The 23,554-nt window shown below is 41.9% G+C and overlaps 1 protein-coding gene across 1 annotated transcript in view; it reads right to left on the bottom strand.

Annotated features, from left to right (window-relative positions):
- The window catches only part of LOC136705069 (E3 ubiquitin-protein ligase HERC2-like), a 30,944-nt gene extending 11,846 nt beyond the window's left edge, over window positions 1-19,098 (bottom strand). Inside the window, exons 1-30 of the mRNA XM_066678287.1 lie at window positions 18,835-19,098; window positions 17,032-17,143; window positions 16,840-16,916; window positions 16,510-16,731; window positions 16,320-16,411; window positions 16,047-16,177; window positions 15,825-15,949; window positions 15,666-15,739; window positions 15,146-15,255; window positions 13,615-13,674; window positions 13,405-13,510; window positions 12,643-12,835; window positions 11,723-11,886; window positions 11,445-11,519; window positions 9,689-9,784; window positions 9,513-9,596; window positions 9,325-9,423; window positions 8,873-9,013; window positions 8,316-8,482; window positions 8,091-8,154; window positions 7,924-7,994; window positions 6,572-6,755; window positions 6,296-6,398; window positions 5,343-5,551; window positions 2,371-2,677; window positions 1,468-1,585; window positions 1,289-1,365; window positions 878-1,099; window positions 419-510; window positions 148-278 (exon numbers count right to left, since the gene is read on the bottom strand). Coding sequence (XP_066534384.1) covers window positions 148-278; window positions 419-510; window positions 878-1,099; window positions 1,289-1,365; window positions 1,468-1,585; window positions 2,371-2,677; window positions 5,343-5,551; window positions 6,296-6,398; window positions 6,572-6,755; window positions 7,924-7,994; window positions 8,091-8,154; window positions 8,316-8,482; window positions 8,873-9,013; window positions 9,325-9,423; window positions 9,513-9,596; window positions 9,689-9,784; window positions 11,445-11,519; window positions 11,723-11,886; window positions 12,643-12,835; window positions 13,405-13,510; window positions 13,615-13,674; window positions 15,146-15,255; window positions 15,666-15,739; window positions 15,825-15,949; window positions 16,047-16,177; window positions 16,320-16,411; window positions 16,510-16,731; window positions 16,840-16,916; window positions 17,032-17,143; window positions 18,835-19,051 — 3,923 coding nt within the window. The 5' untranslated portion in view covers window positions 19,052-19,098. The remainder of the gene's footprint in view (window positions 1-147; window positions 279-418; window positions 511-877; window positions 1,100-1,288; window positions 1,366-1,467; window positions 1,586-2,370; window positions 2,678-5,342; window positions 5,552-6,295; window positions 6,399-6,571; window positions 6,756-7,923; window positions 7,995-8,090; window positions 8,155-8,315; window positions 8,483-8,872; window positions 9,014-9,324; window positions 9,424-9,512; window positions 9,597-9,688; window positions 9,785-11,444; window positions 11,520-11,722; window positions 11,887-12,642; window positions 12,836-13,404; window positions 13,511-13,614; window positions 13,675-15,145; window positions 15,256-15,665; window positions 15,740-15,824; window positions 15,950-16,046; window positions 16,178-16,319; window positions 16,412-16,509; window positions 16,732-16,839; window positions 16,917-17,031; window positions 17,144-18,834) is intronic.
- Between the last annotated feature and the right edge of the window lie 4,456 nt (window positions 19,099-23,554).

The following is a 23,554-nucleotide window of genomic DNA, read 5'->3' as shown; positions in this document are numbered from 1 at the left end:
TTTCATCTTTGGTTCAGATTTATGAAAATACACTGTAATTAACTGTGGTTAACTGCACAAACTCATGCAAAAAACAGAAAGCAATTTACTGTTTGATAGATTACTTTTGAGAATAATCTAAGTTAGAAGCTCAGAAGAGCTATTCACCTTCCACAGGCGATTTGGGAGACTTCTGACCCCCAGAGTCCAGCCAGGAGTCGAGGTTGAAGTTCATCCCTGAGTGAGTTATGTCCAAGCTGCCCATAACATCCAGATCCAAACGTGAACACAAGTCCTTCCTATAAACATACAGAGAAAACAATATGGCCTCTCAGTTAATGTTTTTGATGAGACCTACATTTGTTACATTCACGGTTCTAAAGTTGGACAATAATTGAGATTTGAGCTGCCTGGGGCTTCTCAAACTTCTGGACCTAACCTTGGTTAGAACAGCAGTATGGTCCTCTCCACATGAGATGAACACTGTCTTCTTCAGGTTTAGGCTCTTTACACATGAAGGAACATCCCTGTCTATAAAGGATAAGAGGGGGATTAACAGATTGGGCGAACACTACATTGTCTACACGTAACACAACAGACAACAAACACAGCTGGGATTACTACTTTACTAAACGGTGTCATAATAATTCATTCATTCAGTCATTCATTCATTATCTGTAAGCGCTTATCCAGTTCAGGGTCGCGGTGGGTCCAGAGCCTACCTGGAATCATTGGGCGCAAGGCGGGAATACACCCTGGAGGGGGCGCCAGTCCTTCACAGTGTGTCATAATTATTTACATTATATACTATAATCAATCACTACCCTCAAAGAGATGTTTCATGATTAATAGATTCACAACACACACCACCACTGCAGGACCAGATTTAAGTCAATACCTTCCCTGTCCCCCAGACCCAGCTGTCCAGCGCTGTTCCTGCCCCATCCGAACACGGCTCCAGAGACAGAGAGAGCGAAGCTGTGGTCTCCTCCTGCACTGATCTGAGCCAGTGGGATCCCACACAGAGACCTGAGGGGTTGAGGAGACGAAGAGCTGGGCTCATTTCTCCCCAAACCCAGCTGACCACTGGAGTTCTGACCCCACGTGAAGAGCTGACCGTCTGAAAGGAAACATTGACTGATTATAGAACAGAAGTAACACATTTACAACACAGTTTAACACCCAGCACTGTGCAAAATCAGAGACAACCCTTTATAGATTCCGTTGCCAGTCATAAGAGCAATCAAGATTTCACTGGGAAAATTTTGAAAAATATGTATTAAAAAGCATGTAGCCATTTTTTATATACCTTTGGTTAGCACAAGTGAGTGATCATTTCCACAAGCAACCTGTGCAATCTGTTTGTTAGTTAAGCTGCTGAAGGACCTGTGAATGCACACAGATGACACTCGTCATAAACACAGGCAGAAGTAAAATTCTCACACAACAGAACACATCACGGTATCTTTAAGTTAAAGTGACACTCACCTGTTGGTCTGCTGAGAGCAACTCCACTGCTGCACTGTCCCTGACTTGGACACAAGCACCACATGGCTCTGTCCACTGCTGATTAACTCAATGTGCTCTTTGGGGGAAATATAATATTCTGGAAATAAAGTACTTTGTTATTCTTACAGTATATGACTCATTACATTTAACATTCTACAACAGTTAAATCTTTCATAGAACATATCAGGTAGGATCTATTTTGGTTTTATATTGTTCTTTGTTTTAAAATGAATGTGTGTAGTCATATGAGAGTCTGTTACAGCATTTATTCTACACAGAAATGCTGAGCCAATTCTTTATAAAACCTAACAGACAAAATTCCTCACAGTCACCCGGAGGAAACCCACGCAGACACAGAGAGAACACACCACACTCCTCACAGACAGTCACCCGGAGGAAACCCACGCAGACACAGAGAGAACACACCACACTCCTCACAGACAGTCACCCGGAGGAAACCCACGCAGACACAGGGAGAACACACCACACTCCTCACAGACAGTCACCCTGAGGAAACCCACGCAGACACAGGGAGAACACACTACACTCCTCACAGACAGTCACCCGGAGGAAACCCACGCAGACACAGAGAGAACACACTACACTCCTCACAGACAGTCACCCAGAGGAAACCCACGCAAACACAGAGAGAACACACCACACTCCTCACAGACAGTCACCCGGAGGAAACCCACGCAGACACAGGGAGAACACACCACACTCCTCACAGACAGTCACCTGGAGTTGTGACTGCGACACCTACCTGCTGCGCCGCCCAAGAAGGAAACAAGAAATCAAAATGTCTTAAGGGTAAAAGACTTACAAACAAGTCCAGTGTTCAGACCCTCGAATGATAACAGAACACAGCCTGAGTAAACTCACTTCTGTACGAACTCCGCGCCTTTCCCTCCGTCTGTGTTTTGTCCTGTTCTCCTTTACTCGGTCCATTCCGTGGTGAAACCACAGTCACCTTTCCGTCTGCGGTGAGAAAAGCCAGAAGCCTGTGTTTCGCTGAGAGCTCAGTGACTCTCCCAAGGGCTAAGATGTCCTTCCATCCCTCACCATCCTCCACAGGGTTCAGTTCTCCCCAAAACATTAAGTACGATCTAAAACACTCCCAGAAACAGCTAGGTCTCGTAAATGAAGCTAAATATACAATGACCGTATCATAAGAGAGAACACCATGAAGCTCCGCCCACAGTAGAACAGTGCAGAGGTTTTATAGAGGGACCTCAAACTCCAGAAAGCGAAACTTGGCTCTGACCAAAGAGAAACAAAATCGAAACTTAACTTCAGGCACCAGCCTGCTTCAGTTTCCTTTCCATTAAATGCCGCTGAATAGTCTACTGTTGATTTTGTTTGTTTATCTTGATTACGAATGGCTCGTGGACACACTTTGTAATGAGTATGGTTTATTGGGTGGGTGGGGAGAGACTCAGATTTAAACACACACACACACACATAAGCATATATCGTATTTAATATAGATACATTATAGGTATACAAGGCAAAAACAAAATACAACCGAATAAGACCAAAAACAAAGGTAGCTACCCAGTAAACATTTAGCCGTTGATTCAACGTTGAAATAACGTAAACACTGCCGTCTAATCAACGTTCTCTTAAGGTTGAAAAAGTTGAAAAGACCTCCAAACACAGACATTGAAAAGACAACTATTAGACGTATTTCTGACGTCCATTGACGTTATTAATTGGTCCCGAAATAAATTACTTCTATAAAACGCGTATAAAACGCATTTTGGACGTCCACTGACGTTATCGATTGGTCACCATTTAACCAACTTATTAAGATGGAATTTGGACGTCCACTGACGTTTAAAATATGTCTTTGACGGACAGACTGCTTTTAGACCTATTTTAAACATCCAGGGACGTTTCTTGTTTACTGGGTAGATTCACGCAGATAAGTGTTTTTTATTTTTATTTTTTATTAATCTACGTTAAATGTAATCGATTTTTATATAAAAAATTAAACCTGACTTTACTTGAAGAATCTTTTTTTTTTTTTTTTTTTTTTGCAAAAGGGGTGTTTATTTAATCAAATGTGTACAGTGTTACTAGATTCAAAGTCCCTCATTGTCCAAAAGCTACTAAATATCAAAGTGTAGATCTTTTGTAATTGTTTTATACATATATATTTTTTTTTTATTTATTTATGCTGAAGATTATCAATATTCTTATATGTAGTATATGAAGTAATTTGGTAGAAGCAACCTACAAAATCTGTTACAAAATGTCGTGCCCTTGTCCTGTCTTGTCTGTTTTCCCCGCCACTGCTCTTGCACATGTCTCCGCCCTAGTCCCGCCTCCTCGTCCGTGTCTCATTTGTAATCCTGCTCCCTCATTATCTGTTTCAGGTGTCCCTTGTCTGTGTTGTATATTTAAGTTCCTTTGTGTGACTCCTTCTTGATTGGACGTTCCACATTTGTTTAGTGCTCTCTGGGTTGTCTCTCATACCCTCCAAGTCAGTCTTTGTATCGCTCTAGTCTCATGTCCGTCTGTGTCCAAGTTTAGTCTGTTTAGCTTTCTCTGTTTAGTTCTCTGTCTTAGGGTGACCAGACGTCCTCTTTTACCCAGACATGTCCTCTTTTTTAGACTTAAAAAAATGTCCGGGCGGAATTTCACAAACGCCCGGGATTTTGTTTTTCTAGAGCTTACATAGAACTTCGAGAAGTTTCATTCACAAACTAGTCCCGACCTCCCCTACTCCGATTGGTTCGCTTGAGTGAGAAGGGGGCGTGGTGAAGTAGCCTAGAATCTTCTGATTGGACGGTCTGACTGTAGAGCTACCGTTATTGGTCGCTAACCTTCTCTGTAAACATTTAATTGGTCAGTCTGCACGTCAGTAGTCCTTGTTTACGTCAGGCAAAGCTCATGTACCCACCCTCATCTCGAGCAGCTATGCCGAAAGGTAAATGTAAGTTCTCGGATGAATTAAAAAGAAATTCCCATGTTTTGTGTAGCAAATAAAGGTGTAAAGGACCTAAAAGCACACACAGGTTCAGCTAAGCATACAACGGCAGACCCCCCCCCTCCCTTTTCACCATCTCATCATCTGGTCACCCTACTCCGTCTGTTTAGTTCTCTGTCTAGGTTTGTCAGTCCAGTTCCCTCCCTCTCCCTCTCTCAGTCCAGGTTTTGTATCTCTTGGTGTAATAAAAAGTCAGTGTTCTACCGAGTGTGTCCACCTCCGTCGGTCCACTCAGTACTGACACAAAACAGAAAATTCATTTTGTTTCTGACATCTTAAAACAATGAACAGTTCACAAATGTAAGAGAGACTGATTGTAACAGTCCCTAAAAATCCAATTAATGTAATCCTATCATTATCTGAAATAGACATGAAGTCATGAATGTGCAGTGTTTGAATGAGTTTGATTTTTCTGACTGAATTATCAAATGTAAATAGTAGCACAGAACACCTCACATAAATAATACACACTTCTGTCAAAAAGAAATCAGTGGGTTTTTCCCCCAATTATTTTACTTTTATTGTAGTAAATATGATAGTAATTTTATTTCATTTTGGCTGGAAACAACCTCGTTAAACTCATGTACTACAAAATGACCATGAATCGTGTCTTTGGTGTTTAGAGTGATACAGCTACAACTAAGCTCTTATGCTTTAAAAGGGTAAATATATGTTGAAGTTGAAATAATGTTCTTGATTAAGGTAGAAAAATCATAAAATGCTAATCTTGGTGCTAACATACTGCTAGCTGCAGGAAAAAGGTGGGTTAGTTTTTTCAGTTTTTTTTAGTTTTGGCATTTGTTTGATATCTGAGGCCAGACAAAGTTTACTACTGCTTTAAGACCCATGTTTAGTGCTTTTATTCCTCCCAGAAGCCCCTCTTGTGGTGTAGGGCCTCAGTAAGTTTAGCTCTGAGAACTTCCTTAGTTTGGTACATGGGGAGCTCCAGGAGGGAGTGGCAGGTGAGGGCCTCAGGAAGGTGGTCTTCAGTGGATTTATACAGGGGGCGCACTCTCATCTTTACTTGGTTCATTCCCAGAATAGGCACTCGATCAAATCCAGTCAAAAACACTGGAACACAAAAGTAAGGTGATGCTTTTATTTTATACAGATACATGTAAACAGAACAGCATTTTAGTTTTGCCTGTACAGATTACATGTACCTTAACCCTTTATGACCACTTCATAATAGACATCATTTGAGTAGTGGGTTCTCAGACAGGGACACAGACATGGTTAGTATGTGTATAGTACTGTTATATCTGTTTGGAATTTGTACACAAGATATACATACAGTGTGGGCCATTTATATGGATACACCTTAATAAAATGGGAATGGTTGGTGATATTAACTTCCTGTTTGTGGCACATTAGTATATGGGAGGGGGGAAACTTTTCAAGATGGGTGGTGACCATGGCGGCCATTTTGGATCCAACTTTTGTTTTTTCAATGGAAAGAGGGTCATGTGACACATCAAACTCATTGGGAATTTCACAAGAAAAACAATGGTGTGCTTTTTTAACGTAACTTTATTCTTTCACGAGTTATTTACAAGTTTCTGACCACTTATAAAATGTGTTCAAAGTGCTGCCCATTGTGTTGGATTGTCAATGCAACCCTCTTCCCCCACTCTTCACACACTGATAGCTACACCACAGGAGAAATATCTAAATATTGAAAGCAAGCACAGGCTTCCAGTGTGTATATATATATATATATATACACAGCCTTTAGACGTTTTGTGGTCAGAAACTGCAAGGCAAAATGTAACAGAAAGGCAAAATGCTCCTTTTTGAATGAAAGAAACTACTCACAGAGGAAGGCTTTCTTGTCGATGTGTGACAGTTCATCAAACACTTCCCAGAGAAAAATGATAGTTGGATGTTTTGCTTCAAACACTCCTTCATAACTTGCATTCTATGCAAAAGAGAGAAATATTTGTATGTTTTCATGGTCATATTTTAAGAATAGGTATGGGCAGTTTATACAGAGGCTTAACTTTTCTATCAAATCCGAACTGTTTTTTTGGGTGATCCTGGATTTAGTAATCTCATTGCTGTTTTTTCTGTGTCCATTTTTGAAAACCTCACCTTCTTGAGTGTGTCCCAGTCGTACTGTTCAGTTCCCACCATCACTCCCTTCAGCTCCTCAGGCTGGAAAAACTCCACCAGGTCTCGGTCACACACTTTGTAGAAGCCCCTCCTGAATTCCTCAAACACTCGCTCCACCGACTTGTTCATGGTGTAGTCCACGTACGCCTCCACAAACTCTTTCCTGAAAACACAATTCAATACTGCTAAAGAAAACGTCTGCTCATTTCCAACTAATCCTTCGCTGTCACATCAGGAACTTACAATGGGAGGTTGTGTCTGCCCCTTAAGAGTAAGTTATAGTAATGAGATCATGTAAACAATATATACTTGGACATAGAATATCATGATCATAACTGAGTATCTCAAAACATTCATTCATTCATTCATTCATTATCTGTAACCCTTATCCAGTTCAGGGTCGCGGTGGGTCCAGAGCCTACCTGGAATCATTGGGCGCAAGGCGGGAATACACCCTGGAGGGGGCGCCAGTCCTTCACAGGGCAACACACACACACACACCTACGGACACTTTTGAGTCGCCAATCCTCAGAGGAAACCCACGCAGACACAGGGAGAACACACCACACTCCTCACAGACAGTCACCCAGAGAAAACCCACGCAGACACAGGGAGAACACACCACACTCCTCACAGACAGTCACCCGGAGAAAACCCACGCAGACACAGAGAGAACACACCACACTCCTCACAGACAGTCACCCAGAGAAAACCCACGCAGACACAGGGAGAACACACCACACTCCTCACAGACAGTCACCCGGAGAAAACCCACGCAGACACAGAGAGAACACACCACACTCCTCACAGACAGTCACCTGGAGAAAACCCACGCAGACACAGAGAGAACACACCACACTCCTCACAGACAGTCACCCGGAGGAAACCCACGCAGACACAGGGAGAACACACCACACTCCTCACAGACAGTCACCCAGAGGAAACCCACGCAGACACAGGGAGAACACACCACACTCCTCACAGACAGTCACCCAGAGCTGGAATCAAACCCACAACCTCCAGGCCCCTGGAGCTGTGTGACTGCGACACTACCTGCTGCAGGAGGTGCCACCTATCTCAAAACAAATGTTCATATTTTTACACATGGCCACATAATATTAGAATGAATATTATCCCACTAACTCAAAATTAATAGACAGTAACAAAGAATAATAATGAGATACAATTCAGAATTATGAGATAATAAATCATTACTGTGGGAAAATTACTTATACTTAATATTACTTAAATAACAGGAGTCTGTAACACACAGCTGAACTAAACTGTTATAGTGGGCATAATTTGAAATATTGTCAGAATATTTAACAAACCTGTTTGAGCTTGTGATGGCTTTTCCAGGCTCACTCGTATCCAGTTCAACCTCCTTGTTTTCCCACATTATCTGAGAATGGTAAAAGGGAAATGTTGGAATTGGAACGGCATCAGAATAGAAGAAAACATCTGGTAGCACCAGTGAAAGTCTTTCTTGAACACTCACTGAGAAACTCATGTCCATGCTGTCAATATCCTCATCACTATATTCCAGTATGTACTGCAGGCTCCTAATAATAATAATAAAAATGTTTATATGATTCATTATACGCTGTTGCCTTTCATATGGAATTAAAGACACTGCCACATAAACCAAGGGCATCGATACTTATACAAAATGTCTCAGAGAAGGATAATAACGTTTAGGTTCATTTAATAACAAAGACCTCACCTTCCAATAACAGGACTAAACTCAGTCAGATCGTCCAGAGAAGGCTGGATGTTCACAAGTTTCTTGAACAGAGCTAAAGGAAAAGGCAGGTTCGCTACACTGTTGTTGTAAAAGGCCAAACCACACAGACATCCGAAGAGAAAGTACCTTTCCTCAGGCACAGTGGGCTTTGGGAAGAAGGAACAAACTGAAGAATCAAAGGAACTCATATCATCCATTACACCTCAGTAAAATCTCCTTCTTTATAGAACCTATGGCAACCACATGTTATGTCAATTCTTTCAACATGTAAAACTCATCTGTAAGTTCACATCTGTGGGTTCACTTTCTGATCACAAGCTGCTCTTCACTAAACATGTCTGGACCGTTCTCAACCTTGCATTGACACAGATGTGTGTAAAAATCCCAACGACAATTCTGTGCCAGACAACGTGTCACTGCTGTGCTGAGAATGATCCACCGCACAAATAATAATCTGTTGTTATTGGTCTAATGCGCAGTATCATATCAGTTCCATCTGCACTCCTAATCCTTCAAAATAACGTCTTAGTTTTTACCTCAGAAGGAAACCACATCAGGGTTTTTGTGTCATTGTACAGGAACATCCCCGAGTCTGGTGTCAACAATGTGCTAAACGCATGGTGAAAGAAATCCTTCTTATTAACATCTGTCTTTGCAAGTTTCTCTGCGTACATCACCTGTAGATTCATCACAAAAAAGCACACGAATTGTACGTTACTAAAACTTGCACATTCAATTCATAATTCATTCATTGTCTGTAAGCGCTTATCCAGTTCAGGGTCACAGTGGGTCCAGAGCCTACCTGGAATCACTGGGCGCAAGGCAGTCACCCGGAGGACTTCATAATTGCTATTTGCAAACCATTAAAGGCTTAGACACTAACAAAATGCCATTAGACATTTCTCAAACACTGCAGTAAATAACTAGTAAATGACTAGTAAATAAAGTAAATATAAGATCTGTATAGAGTTGAGTGAATTGTTCATACCTGCAGCCAACCTTTTAGAGCTTTTTCATCAGCATCTCTCAGCTGAAGCAAACAGTCCTCCAGGACTGCAGTCCTCCTTAAAACCAACCTAAAGGCCTTCTGCAATTACAGCATCAGTGTTCCACAGGAGAACATTGGTAAGATAGTGTATATAAAGATGCTAATGATCTACACATAATTCTACATACCCCATTTGCTCTGAATTTAAGAAAGTTGCATTTCGCCTCCAGGTTAAAGATGCAGGGAGTGCACTTCAGGAGATCCAGTGTGTGCTGCAGGTTGGAAATAAACCATACAATATTTAATATTTTCTAAAATATCTAAAATATTCATGTTATTTAAGTTTCCCAGGAATCCTACCAACCTGAAGATAATCTATTTCTGCAAACGCTTGAATAATGTCTGAATACCAGAAGGGATCCATGTGTATTTCATAAATGCTCCGATTAGCAGCATCCAACTGTGGTAAAGAAGATATATACAATCATTATGTATGTACAGAATTGCAATAATGGTGGGCAGGCTGACTGACTTCATGCCCAATAACATGGATTTGAATGAGTCATATTCGGTATATGACCAGCAAATGGCAGAGAGTGCAGCACAACCTAAGACTTTTGACTAATAAACTTAAAGGTATTTGAGTTGTCGATGCCACGTCACGTCCTTGTCCTCTCCAGGTGCTCACTAAGCATATGGCTCTGTTTGTTATTGTTCATGTCTCCGCCCTGGTCCCGCCTTTGTTCCTCCTCCTCATCAGTGTCATTTGTAATCCTGCTCTCTCGTTAGCTGTCCCAGGTGTTCCTTGTCTGTGGTGTGCATTTAAGTTCTCTTGTCTGTCTGTGTGTGTGTGTTTGTTGGACATTCCTCATTTGCGTGTCTGTTTGTCTTGTCGTTTCCTCATTCTCATCCCTATCAAGTCGGTTTTTGTTTCTCTAGTCTTTCTCAGGTCTGTTTAATGTTTCCTTGGTATGTCTGTCTGTTTCCATCTTTTCCTTTGCTGCGTGTGCTCAGTTTGTCTATTTCTCTTTCTGGTCTGTTGGTGTTTCCTTTCCTGCACTTTGTGTAACTTGTGGTTTCTGTCTTTAGTCTATTAGCTCTCTTTGTCTGAGTATCCTGTTGTGTGATCCAAATCTGTCTGTCCTTGTTTTGTTATCTTTTGTATAAATAAGAGTATTTTGTGTTATAGCGAGTGCGTCCGCCTCCGTCAGTCCGCGCGATCCTGACATCACAGATGTTCGATTGCACAAACTCAGAACATGTTATTTATAAAATAAGCTGCTCCACAATCGCTGCTCTTAAGTTGGTGATCACAACCAATGCTAAGCATCAGCAAGAGGAGTATAACCCTCCAGCATTGGGCAGACTTGGAGGAGAGTCTGCAAAATGTCTGTCAGATTGCTCTCAGAATTCATGCATAAATGGTGCAATGGTGTCAGGACTGTGGAGTGGACTGACGGAGGCGGACGCACTCGCTAGAACCCAATGATTTTTATTTACACAATAAATAACAAACCAGACTTAGATTACATGACACGAGACAGAGAGAATTTGACAGATAGAGGGGGAACAGGACAGAAATCTAGAGGGAGCCAAACAGAAACAGACTCAACCTAGACATAGAGCTAAACAGACAAACCTGAACACAGAGCTAAACAGAAACCGCTAAAGATGCTAAGCTAAGACAGAAAACTAGACATGGAAGAGCTAAACAGACAGAGAAACCTAAACTGAGTAATAGACAAGAGACAGCAAACTGACAACAATGTGTCAAGGAACAGACTAGACAGAATGATGGTAGAAACAACAACAGGAAATAAAACAAATCACCGACAAGGGAACTTAAATACATAACATAGACAAGACACACCTGAGACAGATAACGAGGGGGACGGATTACAAATGACACTGACGAGGAGGAGGAACAAAGGCGGGACATAGGCGGAGACATGGACAAAAACAAACAGAGCCATGTGCTGAGAGCACATGGCAGGGAAAACAGACAGGACAAGGGCGTGACACATTGAAATACAAGCATGATTAAAAGCCCATTGAACTTGAACGTTTGGTTAATTTATGATCCCCTGCCCTTTTTCACAAACATTTAGCCCAATTCTCACCATAATGAGCAGATCATTGATCTCATAGATGACAAAAACTTGGCATGTCATTTCTCTCTGGCCTCTACAGAATGCCTGCATGAGTAAAATAAATAAATGGAAATGAAATAGTGCAGAAATTTTCACAATCCAAACAGATATAAACGTGTTTCTAATTAAACATTGTTTTTCACTTCAACAACTTGTATCTAAAAAGGATATAAAGCACAGCTTATGTCTAATCCTCTTGTCTGTTGTTGTCGGTGGTAAGAAGGACTTGAATGCTGACTTTATTTCACCTGGTAGAGCATCTGTAAAACCGGCACAGATTTCTTCAGAAATTTGGCGTAAGATTTTCCTTGTATCTCATATGCCGTCTGATATATGAAATATGCTGATGGCTTTCTAAAGAGATCAACCAAGGGTTTGAGGAAGTCATCAGGGAGCTCAGACCAGTAGTTCTCTGGAAACACAACAAAATGTCAACAGTTTACAATCATCATATTAATCCATTAATAATGAGTGAAGTACTTCAGAATCATATTCATGAATAAAGTAAAATGTTACTGTCACGCCCTTGTTCTGTTGTCTGTTTTCCCCGCCATGTGCTCTAGAACATGGCTCTGTTTGTTATTGTTCATGTCTCCGCCCTAGTCCCGCCTTTGTTCCGCCTTCTCGTCTGTGTCTCATTTGTAATCCTGCCCCCTCATTATCTGTTTCAGGTGTCCCTTGTCTGTGTGTGTTGTATTTTTAATTAAGTTCATTTGTGCGACTGCTTCTTGGTTGGATATTCCACCTTTGTTTTGTCTGGTCTGGTCTTTGTCTGTTTAGTTCTCTCTGTCTAGGTTTGTCAGTCCAGTTCCCTCTCTGTCTAAGTCTTTCTTGGTCTAAGTATTCTGTCTTTGTTTTGTATCTTTTGGTGTAAATAAAGTCACTGTTATAGTGAGTGCGTCCTCCTCTGTCAGTCCACTCAGTCCTGACAGTTACGTTCAATTTCTGTGTGATTTAATGAGTTAAATTATCCCTTAAACAATGCTAAATAGCAGAATAGCTTTTATTTAAAAGGATTTGTTGGATTACGTTGAAAGAATTAAACATGTAACATGTCAAATAAGCATTAGCTGCTTGTTTTACACTCACCATTCTCACAAACTGGGAGTTATTCATCAAAATGTGGTGCAAAGAAAGTTTAGGGACATACTGCCATTATGGATCTCACCCAAAATGTAGAGCATGCAGGGGTTGAGCCTTAAGATGGCAGAGGCTAGCTCAGCAGTGAGCTGAGACTCCTGCTCAGGTTTGTTCAGGACTCTGAGGATTTCAGGAAGAATCAGAAAAACCCTCAGTGCTTCAACACCAGGAGCAGAGGAACCCAGAGACGGCAGCAGGGTCTTCTCCACAATCTTCTCGACCTGAAGCAAAGAGACCATGATATTTTGTAGTGTTCCATTGGAGTTACCATGCTTTAGTGTCCACTCTGTACTAATATTTTTCAATTCAAACGTTTTAGTCGTAGAATTTGTGGATATAATGGAACCAACTGATAACAGTTGATCAATAAACATGTACATAAGAGGTTAGGGTTAGGATTTCTACCAGAGGATTGTGGGTTTGAGCCTTGCTCCGGGTGACTGTTTGTGAGGAGTTTGGTGTGTTCTCCCAGTGTCTGCATGGGTTTCCTTCCACGGTTTGTAGGTGCCTTGGCTCTACAGTGTTCATGGGTGCAAATGTGTGAGTTCATTTCGCCCTGTGATGGACTAGCGCCCATTCCAGAGTGTGATCCCTCCTTGTGCTCATCGATTCAGGGAAATCAACCCTGAACTGGAGACCAACACCAAGTTGCTGAGCCACTGACCAAGTATTTACTCTAAAAAAGCATTATGGAACATGGGACAATTCTATTACATTTTTTCCCTAGGTTTTTGAGAAGAGTATTTAGAAGAGTCTTGTGTGCTTCTGTATAAGTATGTGTTGTTTTTACCTCCGTCAACACTTTCTCTTTCTTTGCTAAGCGCTCAACCGAAGCTCTCACTGATTCCAAGTCCAAACCAGAGAAACTTGTAGAGGTTTGATAATGTCCATCAAAACTGTATAAATGTATACATATAGAGAGGCATACAACTGGAATCAGTGAAACTGCACATGGATTTCAGTTTTTTTCTCAGCACTGAACTAAATAAGACTGAATCACCTTTTCTTAATGAAGCTCCCGTTCAAACATGCTGTGGAGGAAAACACGGTTTTAATTTCCCTGTAAATTGGAAAAAGAAAAACAAATAAATGCAATAGTATAATACAGAGGACAGTAAACTAATCTGATTACTCACATTTGTAACGTGCTGTTTTGCGTTTTTTGTATTGTTTCTGTTCTGTGCTCCCCTTGTCATGTGACTGTTTCCCCCTGTCTTGTGTCTGCTTCCCGCTTGTTCCCTGGTCATGTGATACATTTCCCTTGTGTTTCTAGTGTCTTAATTTGTGCCCAGGTGTTTCTTGTTTGTGTTGACTATATGTAGCCCTTGTGAGAGGTTCCTGTTTGTGGGTCATTATTTGTATGTATGTTTGTTGGCTGTAATTAATGGTGATTTTCCTTAGCCTTGCTCTGTGTTTAGCCCCTTAGTTTGGTTTAGGCCTTGTTTAATGATTTGATTCCTTGTTAAGTGTTAAGCCTTGTTTAATGTTTAGTTAAGCTATCTTTAATGGTTAGCTGTTTAGCTTTGTTTAGCTGGTTAGTGTTTAGCCTTGTTTAGTGTTTAGCTTTGTTTAGCTGGTTAGTGTTTAGCTGGTTAGTGTTTAGCTGGTTAGTGTTTAGCTGGTTAGTGTTTAGCTGGTTAGTGTTTAGCTTTACTTAATGGTTAGTGTTTAGCTGTGTTTAGCTTTACTTAATGGTTAGTGTTTAGCTGTGTTTAGCTTTACTTAATGGTTAGTGTTTAGCTGTGTTTAGCTTTACTTAATGGTTAGTGTTTAGCTGTGTTTAGCCTTGTTTAATGGTTAGTGTTTAGCTGTGTTTAGCCTTGTTTAATGGTTAGTGTTTAGCTGTGTTTAGCCTTGTTTAATGGTTAGTATTTAGCCCTGCTTATAGTTTAGCCCTTGTGTTTAGTGCCCTCTGTCTAGTTTCCTTTTAGTTATTTTAATAAAGCCTCCTGTATATACCTCCATCCCTTACTCCTCCACACCCTGCACTATTACAACATTACATAAAAATGAATTTAACTATGAGCACAATACACTAGTTTGGTCTTATTACACAGAACTCATTTATCATTTAAATCTGTTATTGAACATTTGAGAATTTGCATTCAACATGCAGAAGAATATTTTGTAACAAGGGTGCTGTTTTATTTTAATATCATCAGTACAACCCTGATTTTGAAGTGAATAATCAACTATTATCATCATAACTGCACCAGTATTCTCTTGATTGTATATTTGAGACTCTCTCTCAAATCATGATATACCCAGCCCATAGAGCCTTTAATACATAACTATGGGAAACACCTGCCAATTCCCATTCCACACTTCTGACTTTTAAATACTAACTATTTCATGCCTTGCAGATTAAGTTAAAGCAGTAAACACAGCATTGTACAACATCTGTTTCTACTGAGCTATTCCATCCTTTCAGTTTTAAGTATAAATGTCTGGCACAGTGCAGGTTTCATAATGATAATCACAGTAGCACCAGTTTCACTGACAATAAGTAATACACAATGACGGTGACTCACATTTTGATTGTCTTCCATTGTTTTGAGTCACATTCTGAAAGCCACCTGTCAATCATTTTGTCCTCTAATATCAAAATCCCCCTGTCTTGTTTTGAGTTGCTGTCAGTTTCCTACAAAAATAATAGAAACAATAGGCTTAGTAATCAATATGAACAATTCATTCATTCATTATCCGAAGCGCTTATCCAGTTCAGGGTCGCTGTGGGTCCAAAGGCTACCTGGAATCATTGGGCGCAAGGTGGGAACACACCCTGGAGGGGGCGCCAGTCCTATCACAGGGCAACACTCACACACCTACGGACACATTTGAGTCGCCAATCCACCTACCAACGTGTGTTTTTGGACAGTGGGAGGAAACCGGAGCATCCGGAGGAAACCCACGGAGACACAGTGAGAACACACCACACTCCTCACAGACAATCACCCGGAGGAAACCCACGCAGACACAGAGAGAACACACCACACTCCTCACAGAACATGAACAATTTTACTTCTAAAACGTCTATCAAACATATCTCACCTCCTGAGAGCACAGGACAAAGGAATGGCTCTCTCCACTGATTATCAGCTCAACTCTGTGGTGGTGATGTACCTCTGCACAGTAAACATTGAAACATTCAGTTGTTTTAATAAACGACAGCTTGCAGTATGTGTCCAGTTCTGAAGAAAAAGGCACTACCTGGGGGCAGCTGAACTCGTAACGGAACACACTGATTGATCTTCCTTCCATTTCCCAGCTGCCCTTGCTCTCCACAACCAAACGAGTAGATCGTTTTTGATCCAACTAGCACTAGAGTGTGACGTCTTAAATTTGAAACAAATAGCGGTTTAATTTTAATCCCTGGGTTCTATGGACTGAATGCAGTAAAATAAGTACATTTACCGAAACAACAAGCTCTACCTTCCACAGCTGATCTGGGACACCTTTGAGCCCCAGAGTTCCCCCACCACACGAGGTCGGAGTTCGTCTCTGAACGAGTTGTGACCGAGCTGCCCGTAACGGCCCGATCCGAACGTGAACACGGTTCCTCCCTGTGGGGTTATAAAAAATTATTAAGAAAAGACCAACCAGCTTTTAATATCCACTTCTTTCTTCCGTACATGGATGTTGATTCATTATCTACACACGTTATTTCACTGTATAGTGTCTAGAACCATATTTCGGTAGCGATACCTTTGACAGAGTTGCTGTATGTTCCCCTCCGCATGAGATGAAGACTGTTTTCTTGAGGCACACACTGTTCACACAGGCTGGAATATGTCTGTCTGTGTGTGACGTTTACAGTCAAAGCAGCAATTAACTACAAGCCATTCCTTTTTTAATCACTTTTTTATCAGAAATAAAACAATAAAACAAGACCCACCTTCGGTGTCCCCCAGACCCAGCTGCCCAGCGCTGTTCCTGCCCCAACCGAACACGGCTCCAGACAGAGAGAGGGCGAAGCTGTGGTCTCCTCCTGCACTGATCTGAGCCAGTGGGATCCCACACAGAGATCTGAGGGGCCGAGGAGACGAAGAGCTGGGATCATTTCTCCCCAAACCCAGCTGACCACTGGAGTTCTGACCCCACGTGAAGAGCTGACCGTCTGATGAAAAGAAACATTACGTCCAACCAGCTGAGATATGAATCAGATAATATGATTCTAATGAGTGTGAATGCTTCATACAGATTTGGATTCATGTTCTCTACTCACCATACGTCAGTGCCATGCAGTGCTGGTCTCCACATGCAACTTGGATGACATCCATACCAGAGAGCTCTTTGATGGGGCTGTGGGGAAAAGCATTAATTGCATAACCGCATCGGACCAAGATGGTGGCAGTGTAATATTTACAGTGCAACTTATAATTATGCATCTATCTGATGATATTAATATGACACAAACCTGCAGCTGTTCAGTTTGTCTATCCGCAGAGTTTTGCCTCCGTATGTAAGAAGGACAGCCTGAGATTCTCCGCAGCTCATCAGTCGGATTTTATCCTTCAGCTCCACATTCTCTGAGATAACAACAGCTTCATTCATTGATTTAGCCTCGTAAATACAATGCTGTTTGAAAGCAACATATGTTCAGGTTTAAAGCACTGATAAACAGCATAGATAGATAGATAGATAGATAGATAGATAGATAGATAGATAGACGGACGGACGGACGGATGGACAGACGGACGGACGAATGGACAGATAGATAGATAGATAGATAGATAGATAGATAGATAGATAGATAGATAGATGGACGGACGGATGGACAGACGGACGGACGAATGGACAGATAGATAGATAGATAGATAGATAGATAGATAGATAGATAGATAGATAGACGGACGGACGGACGGATGGACAGACGGACGGACGAATGGACAGATAGATAGATAGATAGATAGATAGATAGATAGATAGACGGACGGACGGACGGATGGACAGACGGACGGACGAATGGACAGATAGATAGATAGATAGATAGATAGATAGATAGATAGACGGACGGACGGATGGACGGACAGATAGATAGATAGATAGATAGATAGATAGATAGATAGATGGACGGACGGATGGACGGACGGACAGGCAGACGGATGGATGGACAGACGGACAGACAGATGGATGGATGGACAGACGGACGGACGAATGGACAGATAGATAGATGGACGGACGGATAGACGGACGAATGGACAGACAGACAGATAGATAGATAGATAGATAGATAGATAGATAGATAGATAGATAGATGGATAGAGGGACGGACGAATGGACAGACAGATAGATAGATAGATAGATAGATAGATAGATAGATAGATAGATAGATAGACGGACGGACGGACGGATGGACAGACGGACGGACGAATGGACAGATAGATAGATAGATAGATAGATAGATAGATAGATAGATAGATAGATAGATAGACGGACGGACGGATGGACGGACAGATAGATAGATAGATAGATAGATAGATAGATAGATAGATAGATAGATGGACGGACGGACGGACAGATGGACGGACGGACGGACAGATGGACGGACGGACGGACGGATGGACGGACGGACAGGCAGACGGATGGATGGACAGACGGACAGACAGATGGATGGATGGACAGACGGACGGACGAATGGACAGACAGACAGATAGATAGATAGATAGATAGATAGATAGATAGATAGATAGATGGATAGAGGGACGGACGAATGGACAGACAGATAGATAGATAGATAGATAGATAGATAGATAGATAGATAGATAGATATCTTATCCCATTTTTATTGTTTTCTTTATGATGCATCTGACTAATGTTTCAATAAAAACACACCTGCAGTTGTTTTGTTAAAATCTCTGAACCTGTTTGGCCTCGTATGAATCATTTTATTATTCCTTTATACGCTTTTAAACGAGTCCTTTTGAAGCTGTAATATTTGTCTGGGTAAGGACTTTGATGCTCCACACTTGTGGGTTTGAACCCAGCTTTGGGTCGCTGTGTGTGAGGAGTGTGGTGTGTGTTATCGCCGTGTCTGTGTGGGTTTCCTCTGTTTCCGCTGTGCCAAAGCATCCACGGGTGTGAGTGTGTGAGTGAACGTGATGGACTGAACGGGTGCTCCGTGTAGTGTGTGTGCAGTGATTCCGGGTGGGCTCCAGACCCAAAGCGACCCAGAACTGGAGAACCGGTTACAGACTACGAATGAATGAATGCGCCGTACTTGGTCGGCTGGAACGGTGTCCTCCGGCTCTAGGCGCCCTGATAACTGACACGTTGCCATCTCCGCGCACGAGTCCCAGCAGATCCTTCCCGGGCGCGATAAGCCGGACGGTGGTCTTTGGAGAGCAGAAGTAAACCCCGCTGTCCGTCTTCTTCACCGCGTCACTCTTCACCAGCCCAAAGCCGGCCACGACGTCATCGCCCCAGTAGCAGAACATCTCCGCGAGCTCTAGCACCACAGACCGTTCTGAGGGACGAGCGGCGGTGTTCTGAGGCGCGCGGACACGACTCTGTGACGTTCAGAAACGAGAGCGAAGTGGAAAACGAAAGCGAGAGTGGAGCTCTTACACAGAAAACACACACGCGCAAACACACACACACACACGTATCATTAAATTTAATACACATATTTATTGAAAACAGCTACATACAACTATTTACTTTATAAATAATTTGTTATTTTACGTCGCCATCACTCTAACACTGAACTGTACGTGCATGCGGATCTCAAATCTTCATTTTCAACACGTAAAAACAGCTCCAGTATTATTCATATTATTGTGTTTATTATTATTCGTATTATTGAATTATTATTATATTGTTCAGGTTTGACTTTATTTTCACCAACAAAAGCAAAATATAAAATCTAAAAGCTCAGTATCTCTGTTTTTATTTATCACTGTAGCGTTTTCTCGGTCTCTCTCCCTTTCCCCCCTCTCTTTCTCTATCGGCCAAATTCGCCCTGCCCCTTCACTATGCTGCGTTCAGCCTGTAGATCAGTGAAAGCAGTTTCCAGGGCGCCAGTCCTTCACAGGGCAACACACACACACACACACACACACTTTTGAGTCGCCAATCCACCTACCAACGTGTGTTTTTGGACTGTGGGAGGAAACCGGAGCACCCGGAGGAAACCCACGCAGACACAGGGAGAACACACCAACTCCTCACAGACAGTCACCCGGAGGAAACCCACACAGACACAGGGAGAACACACCAACTCCTCACAGACAGTCACCCGGAGGAAACCCACGCAGACACAGGGAGAACACACCAACTCCTCACAGACAGTCACCCGGAGGAAACCCACACAGACACAGGGAGAACACACCAACTCCTCACAGACAGTCTCCTGGAGCGGGAATCGAACCCACCACCTCCAGGTCCCTGTAGCTGTGTGACTGCGACAACTACCTGCTGCACCACAGTGCCGCCCTCCCGTTTCTTTATAAGGCGAAAAATGGCGAAGATCTATTAAAAAATCTATCACCAGTCCTTTCGAATTTTATACATTTTTACTCATGCGTAAGCACGTTATTTACAAACGAAACTTAAATAATTATATATCCGCTTCTACTTGGCATATCCAAATGAAAAAAAAACCTAACGTGGAGATTAAAATATGCAGTTTCGACAAAAATGTACCCCGTTCAACATGACGTTCAGCATGTTTTCATTCTGTGACAACTTGAACCGTTCACGTCCACGCCGGCGTGATTGTCGACTTCTAAGGCTTTTAAGACATCACCCGTTTTAAGGCACCGCCTGTTTTCGGGCTACACCCATATTCGTTCTGCACCAGTTTTCAGGCTCCTCCGGTTTTTTAGGGATACACCCGTTTTAAGACAGCACCCGTTTTTAGACAACACCCATTTTAAGGTTCCACCCGTTTTAAGGCACCACCCGTTTTAAGACACCACCCGTTTTAAGACTCCACCTATTTTTAAACACCACCCTTTTAAGGCACCGCCCGTTTTAAGACAGCACCCGTTTTTAGACAACACCCATTTTAAGGCTCCACCCGTTTTAAGGCACCACCCATTTTAAGGCTCCACCCGTTTTAAGACACCACCTGTATTTGTACTCCACCTATTTTTAAACACCACCCTTTTTAAGGCACCGCCCGTTTTAAGACAGCACCCGTTTTTAGACAACACCCATTTTAAGGCTCCACCCGTTTTAAGGCTCCACCTGTTTTAAGGCTCCACCCGTTTTAAGACTCCACCTATTTTTAAACACCACCCTTTTTAAGGCACCGCCCGTTTTAAGACAGCACCCGTTTTTAGACAACACCCATTTTAAAGCTCCACCCGTTTTAAGGCACAGCCGGTTTTAAGGCTCCACCTGTTTTAAGGCACCACCCATTTTAAGGCACCACCTCTTTTTAAACACCACTCTTTTTAAGGCACCGCCCGTTTTAAGGCTCCCCCTGTTTTTAGGCACCACCCATTTTAAGGCACCACCTCTTTTTAAACACCACTCTTTTTAAGGCACCTCCCGTTTTAAGGCTCCATCTCTTTTTAAACACCACCCTTTTTAAGGCACCACCCATTTTAAGGCTCCACCTGTTTCAAGGCACCTCCCGTTTTAAGGCTCCATCTCTTTTTAAACACCACTCTTTTTAAGACTCCACCCATTTTAAGGCACCACTTTTTTTCAAGATCCACCCATTTTAAGACACCTGTTTAAGGCTACACCTGTATTTGTACTCCACCCCGTTTTAAGACACCACCTGTTTTAAGGCACTGACTTTTTTTGGACACCCATTTTCTTTCTCCACCAGTTTTCGGGCTTTACCCGTTTTTAAGGCACCACCAGTTTTCGGGCTACACCTGTTTTAAGACACCACTCGTATTTGTACTCCACCCATTATAAGACACCACCTGTATTAAGGCACTGATTTTTTTTGGACACCCATTTTCTTTCTCCACCAGTTTTCGGGCTTTACCCGTTTTTAAGGCACCACCAGTTTTCGGGCAACACCTGTTTTAAGACACCACTCGTATTTGTACTCCACCCATTATAAGACACCACTCGTATTTGTTCTCCACCCATTATAAGACACCACTCGTATTTGTACTCCACCCATTATAAGACACCAGTCGTATTTGTACTCCACCCATTATAAGACATCACATGTATTTGTACTCCACCCATTATAAGACACCACCTGTATTTGTACTCCACCCATTATAAGACACCACTCATATTTGTACTCCACTCATTATAAGACACCACCTGTATTTGTACTTCACCCATTATAAGACACCTCTTGTATTTGTACTCCACCCATTATAAGACACCACTCGTATTTGTACTCCACCCATTATAAGACACCACCTGTATTTGTACTCCACCCATTATAAGACACCACTCGTATTTGTTCTCCACCCATTATAAGACACCACCTGTATTTGTATTCCACCCATTATAAGACACCAGTCGTATTTGTACTCCACCCATTATAAGACACCACCTGTATTTGTTCTCCACCCATTATAAGACACCACCTGTATTTGTACTCCACCCATTATAAGACACCACTCGTATTTGTACTCCACTCATTATAAGACACCACCTGTATTTGTACTCCACCCATTATAAGACACCACTCGTATTTGTACTCCACCCATTATAAGACACCACTCGTATTTGTACTCCACCCATTATAAGACACCATTCGTATTTGTACTCCACCCATTATAAGACACCACTAGTATTTGTACTCCACCCATTATAAGACACCACTCGTATTTGTACTCCACCCATTATAAGACACCACCTGTATTTGTACTCCACCCATTATAAGACACCACTTGTATTTGTACTCCACCCATTATAAGACACCACTCGTATTTGTACTCCACTCATTATAAGACACCACTCGTATTTGTACTCCACCCATTGTAAGACACCACCTGTATTTGTACTCCACCCATTATAAGACACCACTTGTATTTGTACTCCACCCATTATAAGACACCATTCGTATTTGTACTCCACCCATTATAAGACACCACTTGTATTTGTACTCCACCCATTATAAGACACCACCTGTATTTGTACTCCACCCTTTTTAAGGCTCCATCCATTTTAAGAAGCCACCTATTTTAAGACCATTAAGACAATTTAAGACTCAACCTGTTTTCAGGCTCCACCCATTTTAGTACTCCACTTGTTTTCAGGTTCCACCCATTTTAACGCACAACACGTTTTCATACTCCACCATTTTTTAAAGGCACCACCGCTGGTTTTAAGGCACCACAACCGTGTTAAGGCACCAACAGTTTTAGTACTCCACTTATTTTTGTACTCCACCCAGTTTAAGGCACCCTCCATATTCGTACTTGTGAAGGGAAATTTTAAATGTGTGTGTTTCTTTTACAAACATGTGCTCATTAAATCACTAGTATTTAGTAGTAATTAGTAGTAATCACTGATGTTTAGTGAAGGTCTTTGTTTTATATAAAGATGAGCTTTTTATGAAATGTATGTGGCATTATTATCGTGACCCTGAACGGTTACAGATAATGAATGAATGAATGAATGTGGCATTATTCTGTCTTTAGACTGTTTCACCAACTGTGTCTTTAGTAGGAAAGGAATGTGATGGGACATGGGAGTGCAGCTTAAAAGAGTTACACTCCTGCATCCAAGGCGATCAAGGACGTTTTTCATTCTAACGAGCACGGGATGTGGCTGATTCTTAGAACATAGTTTCTGCACAAAGCTGTTATCTCTTTCTTCCCTTATAGGTGGCTCAGTTACAAAATAACTCAACACAAAATACAAAATACAACATCATTGTATGATGATGAAGTGCTTATGTGTTTGTGTGTGTGTGTGTGTGTGTGTGTGTGGGTGTGGGAGGGGTATAAAACAGAGTTTTTTTCCTATTGATAGTGCAGAGCAGAGTAGAGGGTTAGTCTTTTCTTATTAGT

This window comes from Hoplias malabaricus, chromosome 8 (assembly GCF_029633855.1).
Source record: "Hoplias malabaricus isolate fHopMal1 chromosome 8, fHopMal1.hap1, whole genome shotgun sequence".
Taxonomy (NCBI): domain Eukaryota; kingdom Metazoa; phylum Chordata; class Actinopteri; order Characiformes; family Erythrinidae; genus Hoplias; species Hoplias malabaricus.
Note: the sequence above shows the minus strand (reverse complement) of the source record. Positions and strands in the feature narration are given on the sequence as shown.